Source organism: Eretmochelys imbricata, chromosome 12 (genome assembly GCF_965152235.1).
Source record: "Eretmochelys imbricata isolate rEreImb1 chromosome 12, rEreImb1.hap1, whole genome shotgun sequence".
Taxonomy (NCBI): Eukaryota; Metazoa; Chordata; order Testudines; family Cheloniidae; genus Eretmochelys; species Eretmochelys imbricata.
Genome location: NC_135583.1, coordinates 43011479 through 43022591, shown reverse-complemented (window position 1 = coordinate 43022591; position 11113 = coordinate 43011479). Strand labels below are relative to the sequence as shown.

General features: G+C 45.4%; 1 protein-coding gene across 1 annotated transcript in view; it reads right to left on the bottom strand.

Annotated features, from left to right (window-relative positions):
• Positions 1–2578: 2578 nt before the first annotated feature.
• LOC144272918 (uncharacterized) overlaps positions 2579–11113 on the bottom strand; it is a 34917-nt gene continuing 26382 nt past the window's right edge. Inside the window, exons 3-4 of the mRNA XM_077831310.1 lie at positions 7709–7855; positions 2579–2921 (exon numbers count right to left, since the gene is read on the bottom strand). Of these exons, the coding sequence (XP_077687436.1) occupies positions 2910–2921; positions 7709–7855 (159 nt within the window). The 3' untranslated portion in view covers positions 2579–2909. The remainder of the gene's footprint in view (positions 2922–7708; positions 7856–11113) is intronic.

Below are 11113 nucleotides of genomic sequence, written 5' to 3'. Positions count from 1 at the left end.
GGGCCTAACTGGTGGGTGGAGGAGAGCTGAAAGGCTAGTTAAGCCATTTGGCAGAGGCTACAAAGAGACATAAGAAGGACGCAGAAGGAGGAAAGCAGGCAGTGAGAAGGAGAGAGAGATTGCTCCTCCTCACCTGCTGCAGGAGCGGAGGACTGCCTAGGACCACTGGAGCAGAGCTGTGTACTGTACAAGTGTGGTGGGATCCCACGTTGTAAATCAGCTGCACAGGGTGCTTTACCAGCAATCAGGTCTGAGCGGTCTGTAGACTGAAGCAGAGGCAGGAGTGAGTGGTTTCTCCATATTTTGTCCCAAAAGTTCAGGAACTTTAGAGAAATTCAGGAAATCACATTTGGTGAGAAGGGCACGATAGCTTGAGATTCTACACGGAAGGCTGGCAGATGTAAACACCTTCTTTCCCTTAGATCTACATGCCCGGACTCCTTACCTACAGGGATGGCCCTTGGATGTTGTCTTGTTCAGGGTGGCTGAACAAGAACTCTGTTCCCTTAGCCCAGACAAAATATTGCTTTTCTGTCCTTGAGGGTAGGGGCATAGGTGGCCAGCATTTGCCATACAGCCCTTGCCAGTTCTAGTATGGCTTCATTTAATGGGAGAGGGACCCAATGGGATTCTGTAGGCTGTAGGATAGCCAGGAGCTTATGTGGAGATCTCTGGACCTGCTCTAAGGAAATCTGGAGTTCTGCTGCCACTCTGTAACATCTCTTGAAATTGGCTATGATCATCTGGGAGAGATGGTGAGGCTGGAGCAACCTCCTCATTGGATGATGAGAGTGATAATTCCTTTTGGTACTGATAGTACCAGTGGGTCCGGCTCATCTTGCTCCTCTTCCATGGGCTCACAGGGAGGTTCTGGTTGACCCCTTGAAGAAGGGGGGTGGGTAAGACTCTGTTGGATTGCATAGATTCCAAGTACTGTGCAAGTCCCCAGTAGGGCCAGTCTGAGAGTTCAAAAGCAGGTTGCAATGGTCCCCAAGGCGTGGGGTACCACCAGTCCCAAGGAGGGTCTCCATGTTTGCATGGCCTAGCCTGGTTCCAGGAGACTCCTGATCCCCTGTCTGGGCTGCTCTCTCTAGGTGGAGGTGAAGCTGGTTCCACCAGTATGTCTGACTAGCCCAGTGATGAAAAAGTCCCATATGGCTCCATCGGCAGTGCTGCTGGTTCTGCAGAGGGGACATCACGGTTAGTGGACAGGATGGGCGACAGACTTCTCTCAGGCGTTTCAATTCTCACTGGTATTAGAATCTCCCTGTGAGTATCAGTTCTGCTCTACCTCCAGAACGGGGTAAGTCACCCGCCCCTTCAGACGTCGCGTGCTGCCACAGTAGGTGTATACGGCGGCTCCTTATGGGGCTGTGACCGTACTGTCAGCGCATGTGCCTCTGATCTGGTGGTTTCGGGGGTCCCAGCAGTTCCTGGTCCTCAGGTCCCAGAGTTTCGTTTTAGTTGGTACCACAGACAGCAAAGTTGATACCGAGGCTAATACAGAAGAAGCCTCGCTCCTGTGTGCTTTCTGATCATGTCCATAAGGCTTGGGGGGCCTAAGTCCTTGTGGCTTAGGCATGAAGGCTCACCTAATCTGGACTGGGTCTGGGAGGGATCCCTCCTCTTAGAGGGTCTAGAGGGGATTGGCTTTTATGTTTGTGAGAGCGCCCTTTACTCTCATGAGAGGGCCCAAATGAAGAGTCTTTCCCTCTGCTCCTTTTCCTTCTGAAGTCCAGCATAGTATGAGGTGGCATGCACCTTGATGTAGAAGGGGGTCTGATGTAGAAGGGGGTCTCTCTGATGTAGAAGGGGGTCTCTCTGGCCTGGGTCCGACTGGGGCTTCGCTGGGCGCTCCATAGGGTGCTTCTGAAGCTGGAGTTCTTACATCTGTCAGATTTGGCTGGGAGAAGAGCAGCAGATTCCATACTTAGCAAAGATATGAGCTTCTTCAAGGCAGTAGAGGCAGTGCTGGTGGTCATCACTGACTGAGAAAGAGCGGAGTCAGGAGATGCAGTTTTTGAAGCCCTGTATCCAGGGCACAATTTAAGTCCTGTGCTGGGAGGGTTTCCAGGGGTGGGGATTCTAACACTAACTTGGGAACTATCAAAACACTAATTAACAGCAAAGAAGAATAAAATATAACTGAATATTTGTGGGAAGAGGAGAAAGGATCAGCTCCAGACACTGGAGGTTCCGACTCAGGCCATACTATGCTGAGAAGGAACTGGGGAGGTGGTCAGTCCGCCCCACCCCTTATAGCCTCAGTGAGGAGCATGAGAAGAGTACACGTGGACCAGTGGACAAGACTAACCAATTGCAAGAACTCTCCGTCTCAGGCACATGGAGCAGGTACTACCCACAATGGAATACAAAAAGGGATCAGCACTCAAAACGGCCCTGCCTAGAATTGGCAGCCTCTGCACAAGACTATATGTTACGAGCAATGCAGTGGCCATAACCTTAGAAGCGACATGTTTGCTCTAGGGCTGTCAAGAGTTTAAAAAACGTAATCGCGACTAATTGCACTGTTAAACAATAATGGAATACCATTTATTTAAATATTTTGGCTGTTTTTTACATTTTCAGATATATTGATTTCATTACAGCACACAATACAAAGTGTACAGTGCTCACTTTATATTATTTTTATTACAAATATTTGCACTGTAAAAACAAAAGAAATAGTATTTTTCAATTCACCTCATACAAGTACTGTAGTGCAATCTCTTTACCATGAAAGTGCAACTTACAAATGTAGAATTATGGCAAAAAAAATTACTGCGTTCAAAAATAAACAAATGTAAAACTTTACAGCATACAAGTCCACTCAGTCCTACTTCTTGCTTAGCCAATTGCTCAGACAAGTTTGTTTACATTTGCAGGAGATAAAGCTGTCCACTTCTTGTTTACAATGTCACCTGAAAGTGAGAACAGATGTTTGCAAGGCACTTTTGTAGCCAGCATTGCAAGGTATTTATGTGCCAGATTTCGTAAACATTCGTATGCCCCTTCATGCTTCGGCCACCATTCCAGAGGACATGCTTCCACGCTGATGGTGCTCATTAAAAAAATAGTGCGTTAACTAAATTTGTGACTGAGCTTCTTGGGGGGAGAATTGTATGTCCCTGGCTCTGTTTCACCCGCATTCTGCCATATATTTCATGTTACAGCAGTCTCGGATGATGACCCAGCACATGTTCGTTTTAAGAACACTTTGACTGCAGATTTCACAAAATGCAAAGAAGGTACCAATGTGAGATTTCTAAAGATAGCTACAGCACTCGACCCAAGGTTTAACAATCTGAAGTGCCTTCCAAACTGTGAGAGGGACGAGGTGTGGAGCATGCTTTCAGAAGTCTTAAAAGAGCAACGCTCCAATGTGGAAACTATAGAACCCGAACCACCAAAAAAGAAAATCAACTTTCTGGTGGTGGCATCTGTCAAGGCTGAATCCCCACTCTGGCACTTTGAGTGCAGAAGGTGGGGGCCCGCAAGGATTCTAAACAGTAATACTGGCCACTCCAGGCTTGTATTAAACTCCCAAGGTTCCAGCTTCTCTCTGACCTTGGCTTGGTAAACGCTGCCACTGCACAGATGCAAAAAACCCCCCTTGAACCCAGGAAGGAACACTTGGGAATTCCTCCCTGTGGGGTACCCTCAAGCCCTTTCACCCCCCGCCCCCCTCCGGAGAAGAGCTGAGAAAGAAAACAAAGGAAATCAGCTGTTGCCACCAGCTAATCAAACAGCATCTGCACAAACCTCTTAGGACATCAAAAATCCAATCCTAAAAGGTAAATTTTATTAAAAACAAAAAGGAAGAAAATACATCTGGAATTTAGGCTTTTGCTAGATTTTTAAAAAGAGCAATTCCAAAAATGAAGCACCCAAACTAGCTTTCTTGGGGGTTCAGCTTAAAGGTTACAAGCATACAAAAGCATCTGGGGTTAGCACAGAGGAGATTCACAAGCCAAAATAAAGAAATAAATCTGATCGCGTTTACCTAAACCTATCCAAATGATTCCCTCTAGGTATGGAAGATAATTTTTCATATCTGGTTCAATCTTATGCAGCATTCCTGCTTACAGCATGGCTGCTCCGTGTCCCTGCAGCCCAGAGAGAACAGACAAAGGGAAAGTTTCTTTCCCAATTTTAAAAAGTTCTCCCTTCCCATTGGCTCTTTTGGTCAGGTGCACCCTTTTTTCTTCTTTACCTGGGGGACTTTTTAAAGGTGAAGCAAGTAGAGAACAGCTACCAGGAGGGATTTTACAGCTAACTGGCTGGCTGGGTGTCCATCAAAGGGAGTTGACACCCCACCGCGCCACTTTATTTATCACAGCATCTGACTCAGATGATGAAAATGAACATGCTTTAGTCCACGCTGCTTTGGATCATTATCAAGCAGAATCCATCATCAGCATGGATGCATGTCCCCTGGAATGGTGGTTGCAGCATTAAGGGACATATGAATCTTTAGTGCATCTTTAGCGATTTTATTTGACCAAGCTTTGGAGCTACACAGAGCTCTTCTTCAGCCTCAGACCTGTAGAAGCTCCTTGTAGCTCGAAAGCGCATCCATCTCACCAACAGACGCTATTACTTTGCCCACCTTGTCTCTCCAACAACAGATCTGTGATGTACAGACAATCACAAACATAGTTAAGCCGACAGCTCTAGTAACCAGATGCCAGGGGCTCCCCCATTTCCCTCTTTCAATTTTCTGATTTTCCCCCAATTCAACAGGGATCTTCCCATTGATAACTAGAACATTTCCTAAAATTTTGGATTTGCGTAGCTTTGGCGTTCAAAAGGAATCATTTTCCAGATAGACAAGCAGAGAAATGCTGTCAAGTTGATGTCAGTCCAAGAGAAATGTTTCTAGTCTGTTGGTTGTGAGGAAACCTATAACAATGTGGGCTGAATATAAACTGAGATAGTTTCCTTTTTTGGGGTTTGCAGACAGCTGGAAACCATAGCTTCAAGAGATATGAATTGCCTCATTAATATCACTGGTTTGTTCACTTTGAAACCTAATGACAACTTTATTTCAGTATTGATGCTTTCACGAGAAACAGCAATCTAGTGTGCTTATTCCACACAACCCCAACCATCCCATCTCCAAACCATTGCCACATCTTCCTAGATATCCAAAACCCAACGGACCCCTAACCTGCTCCTCATTCCCACTTTCTCCCCCGGATAAATCTGTATAATGAACATCTATTCAATATAAAATCAACGGCAAGCTGAAAACATGATGAGAACAAAATGAAATGAATATAAAAATTGGCACTGCAAGGTGCACAACAACTGCTTAGTTAGGACCGTTGAACAAAGCCAGTCACCATGAATAATATATAGCTTTGAATATCTGCAGAAAGGAGAGAGAGGATCAGCTCCAGACACTGGACTCGGGCCATGCGGCACTAAGAAGGAATGGAAGAGGCAGTCAGTCTGCCCACAAAGATAGGGCCTCCATCAGATCACTCCAAACATGGACTGGTCTATAAACTACTAATTGTCAGCCTGGGTGGAGCCTGGTACCTTTGGCTCAGTGGACATTTCGTGGCTAACGTGCATGTCCGGAGTTCCATGGAAGTCCCAGAGCACACATGGCACATGCTTTGTAAGCTTTCTTTTCCAGGAGTGGTGGGGCTCCCTAAAATCATAGAATATCAGAGTTGGAAGGGACCTCAGGAGGTCATCTAGTCCAACCCCCTGCTCAAAGCAGGACCAATCCTCAATTTTTGCCCCAGATCCCTAAATGGCCCCCTCAAGGATTGAACTCACAACCCTGGGTTTAGCAGGCCAATGCTCAAACCACTGAGCTATCCCTCCCCCCAAACCAGTGCTCCAGGTGAGGCATGAACTCACAACCTCAGCATTGTAAGTACTGTGCGCTAACCAATTGCTTGAGCTTAGGGTTGGGAGCTGTGAACTCCTGAGGTCTAGTTCCACGCCATTGACCTTGATACTTCAAACATGTAACCATGTACCACAATATTATTAGCTCCTTTGTACAAATGAAGAAATGCAGGCTCAGAGAGGATGAGTGACTTGTTCAGGGTCATATAACAATTCAGTACCACCCCAAGCCTAATCCATTACCCTGCATGGTCTCCCACGAAAATCCTTTCACCTGTCTCTCCCCGTTGTGCCTGTCTAGTAAGACTTCTGGGTTGGGTGACTGGTGGAAAACATGTCCTGGGTGTGCTGGTCCAGGGAAGGAGGAAGATGGGCAGTGCAAGAGGTACCTTGTTTGCAATGATCCAGGGACAGGAGAGGAAGACAATGGCTGCCACAGAGACATACAAACCATCTTGGCAAATTTCTGAAGTTCCTCTCACTGGCAAATTTAAGCTTTTTGTGATAATATTAGAAACCCGAGGTTAGAGAGCGCCAACAGACGGCTGCAATCCATGTCACTTGAGGCCCAATACCATACATTAGCTCTAATTTAACTGCCTAAAGCCCAAGGTGACAGAAGCTTAAAAAAACTAGAGAGAATAAAAAAACTAAAACCCAACACTGGATTTCCCTCTGATGCGAAGGTGCATTTGTCTTCTCTGTCCCAGAACCCGTTGTGTTCTGCTGGTGTTCTTTGGGGGCAAGGGCTCTGGGCCTGATTCTTCATGCTTATACAGTCATGTATTCCTGTGCAGAATGGGTGTAAAATACCCATCTTTTGTAGAGTCCTTTTGATCTGGTAGTAAGGAGGGCAGACTCAGGCCCAGAGCTGGTCTTTGTTCTGTGAGGAGCTGTGCAGCTCTATGATTACACCTGAGTAAAAGTTAATAATGACCTGACTTAATAAATATACTGTTATGACATGCATGCACGCATGCACATATACCCCTCCTCACCATGACATGCAAACTTAAGGCTCTTGAACTCACACTCTGGCCTTTGAGGTTTGTCATTATCAGCTAGAATGGAGCCAAGTCTTTTGAAAAAGGCACTTGATGGAGCTGAAGATTTGCATGATGACTGGGCGTTCTGATCTGGTCTGCTACTGAGGAGTTGCTGTGGCTGTTGGGGAGGGGATGCTTGGTTAGCAAGTAGTTGACATATTTGGCTAATGCAGCGGGGCACCCAGGGTTTTCAGACACACATCTCTTTTTGTATAACTAAATAAGGATGGGCTGAGCAGTACTGAAACAGTCTAACTTGGTGAGGAGCATGGGGAAATTCCCTCTTGCTGCAGGAAACCAGGACGATCAGCATTACTCTCATTGTCTTCCTGGCCACTGCCAAAAGGATCACTACGGAGTGTGCCCAGGCTATTAAGCACAGCAGCCTCCAGCGTCCAGCTGGGGCATTAGACTATGTAGCATGTATATAGTCTAGGAGGGGTTTAAGCTAGAAGAGATGAGGGGTGTTCTGAAGATGACAGACACTCTGATTTTCAAAGGCGATGATGCAAAGTTGCAGATCCTATAAATTTCATCTGGAATTATGGCTGCTCGGCACCTCTGAAAATGAGACCCTAGGTTTCCAGAGAGGGAAGGCCCAAGCTGCAGAATGCTATAGCTCCTGATACTTTCTTTGCATGGAGTTAAATTCAAGCCTGTTTCTACAGGGAAAAGATGAAAGTCCAGGTAAAAGAGGTGAGAAAGTGACGGGCCATACCATGAAGGGAGTTGATTGGGGCCACACTGCAAATAAATGCAACCAAAGACAATGGAGTGCAGAGAAAGCTTTCCCTTACCATCTGCCTGAGGGATTGCACTGTAGTCTCCAGAAGGTGCTTCTCCTGCAGTTGATTGACTGCCTCCGAGTCCTTCCGGGAAATTTCGTGGTGAAGGTCTGTGATTATCTCCTGCAGCTCCTGAATCTTAGTTTCCCTCTCCAGAACCTACGAAATACAAACTGAAAGCATAATGCACCGGAATGGGAAACAGGGAGGCAAAAGGAGCATTAGTAACAGGTCTGTGTTCTGCAATTCCACGGCCACAGAATTTGCCATGAAATTCACTGCTGGCTGCAGCATTGTGCTCCAGAATCTCTAATTTTACCAGTGTTTCTAGCCCCATGGTTTTGAGGAGACTTTTAAAATGTACATCAAGTGTAAATCAATCCAGAATTGTGTCTTGATTCTATAGATAACGCAAAATGGTGTCCCGAAAAGTGTGCGCTATCCCATTTGGCATAATGGGTTGTTAATTCTGTAACCTAAAGATACCAGTTTAAAAGTCAATAGTATTAGTTATTTCACTGCTGATCATTTTAGCAGCTATATCCAGCTAATGTGTTAAGTCCACAGTGCAAAAATGCCATGAACAAGCTCTCACGTTCCAAAAGGACTAAAATGCCCCTACCCAGCAGCCAAAACTTCCAGCATTCACCACTGACAATTTCCACAAATAGGCACCGCTCCCCTAAATTGGTAATTCACAATAATAAAATGCACTAAATATGCACCAGCTAAAAACAGGATAACAAAATACATTGAAACCCCGCCCGCACCCCCTCCTTCGGAGCCTGTGAAAAAAGATGGACTTGGCAGGTTAACAAATCTGGGCTCTGGCAGCCAAGGGGGACGCAAGTTCCAAAGGGAAAGGGTCTCACACGGAGAATGCCCTGCTGGCAGCTCCCCCCCGTTATAACAAGGGAGCTCCAGCCTGAAGCGCAGCTGCTGATGGCCAGCGTGACAGTAAGTGTTCCTTTCAGTAACCAGGTCCCTCACCATTTGGAGCTTCATAGGTGAGCACCAATATCTAAAAATATAGTCGGAAATGCATTGGCAGCCAGCCTGGAGCCCAGAGCACTGGTGCAACACGGTCCTGGTCAGAAACCCTAGTTAATAAGTGGGCAGACACTTTCTGCTCCAGCTTATTTTCTGGCTGGTCCATGTAGAGTGCATTACAACCCCCTAATCTGAGTAACAAAAGCAGAAGTAACAGCAGCAAGATCCTGCATCAAAGAATAAAGGCTACATTTTCTCTTCATGCATAGATGGAAAAGTGCTCTGGTTACAGGCTGGAGAAGATGAAGGATGTATAGGAGGATTTGCTTTGAATAACTCTCCACTGTCTATCCATGGTCATGCTGAAAGGCTGGAGGGAGGTTACTAGTGAAGTTCCTCAAGGATTGTTTTTCATTTGCATTAATGACCTTGGCATAAAAAGTGGGAGTGTGCTAATAAAACCTTCAGATGACACAAAGTTGGGAGGTATTGCCAATGCGGAGGAGGACAGGAATATTACACAAGAAGATTTGGATGACCATGAAAGCTGGAGTAATAGAAATTGAATGAAATTTAACAGTGCAAACTCATGCACTTAGGGATGAACAACAAAAATTTTTGCTATAAACTGAGGACGTATCATTTGGAAGTGACAGAGGAGGAGAAACACATGGGTGTATTGGTCAATCACAGGATGCCTATGAGCTGCTAATGTGATTGCGGCTGTGAAAAAGGCTAATGCAATGCTAGGATGCACCAGGGAAGGTATTTCCAGTAGAGATAGGGAAGTGTTATTACCAATATACAAGGCACTAGTGAGACCTCACCTGGAATACTGTGTGCAATTCTGTCCCCCCATTTAAGAAAGATTAATTCAAACTGGAACAGGTGCAGAGAAAGGCAACTAGGATGATCAGCGGAATAGAGAACCTACCTTATGAGAAGAGACTTAAAGAGCCTGGCTTGTTTAACCTAACAAAACAAAGGCTGAGGGGAGGGATGATTACTCTCTATAAATATATAAGAGGCATAAACACCAGGAAGGGACAGGAGTTATTGAAATTAAGAGCCAATATTGGCACAAGAACAAATGGATATAAACTAGCCATCAATAAATTTAAGCTAGAAATTAGACAAAATTTGACCTTAAAGTTTATGAGTCTAGAGCATAAACCAGCGTTATGGGTCTGGACAGAGTTAGCTGCCCTGGCTCTCACTGCCAGCCTCAGAGAGTTCCTAGAGCTGTCCACAGTGAATGCAGTAGCTAGTGTTACTTTCCTTAGTGCTGACTTGAATTGATTTTGATTCTAGGGACTGATGTTCTCTTGGTCTAGGGGTCACCAAATGAAATATATAGTCAGCAGATTTAAACAAAAAAAAAGTACGTATTTTTTCCACACAACGCACAGTCAGTCTGTGGAACTCGGCCAGAGGATGTTGTGAAGGCCAAGACTATAACAGGGGTCAAAAAAGAACTAGATAAGTTCATGGAGGATAGGTCCGTCAATAGCTATTAGCCAGGATGGGCAGGGATGGTGTCCTTAGCTTCTGTTTGCCAGAAGCTGGGAATGGGTGACGGGGATGGATCACTTGATGATTACCTGTCCTGTTCATTCCCTCTGGGGCACCTGGCATTGGCCACTGTCAGAAGGACATAAGAATGGCCATACTGGGTCAGACCAAAGGTCTATCCAGCCCAGTATCCTGTCTGCCAACAGTGGTCAATGCCAGGTTCACTCCCTCTGGGGCACTTAACAGGTAATGATCAAGTGACCTCTCTCCTGCCATCCATCTCCACCCTCTGACAAACAGGACATCATATGATAAACAAATCATATGCAAGAGCATACTCGTATAGTGCTGCAGAAAGCAACAGATGTGCTTTATGGGTATAAGATGTTTATTCTTCCTTTTAAGCCAAATATAGAAAGATTATTCTGCGGTAATATTGCAACCCTTTCATCCAGTTTTAGTCCCTTTTCATTGCAAACTTCAGCTGGTCTCCAGAAACCACTGTCTAGCTTCTCCAGCAGATACTACTGCCTTTTCATCTTTTAGATTCAACCAGCATTAGAAGTTTGGAAACAATTGTCCAGCAGCAAATGGCTGCAAATCAGAAAGTAATACTCTCATCAGTAGAATAAAGGGAGCTTGACACATCAAACTACCACTGCAAATTCAGTCTTGGTCAAGCTCTTTGACGAAAAGGGCATCCAAATTTTTGCTGTTTTTCCCTATATTTATATATGGCCCAAGAGAGTCAGGATACACACAGGTTGTACCTTATAGAACAGCCAGGCAGCCCTGCTTCTGTATGCTCCACTGACACACTGTATGACCTTAGGCAAGTCAGTCTAATATCCTTGGGCCTCAATCATCCAGCTGAAAAACTGGGTAACACACAGGAGCTCCACTGAACTTCAAAGC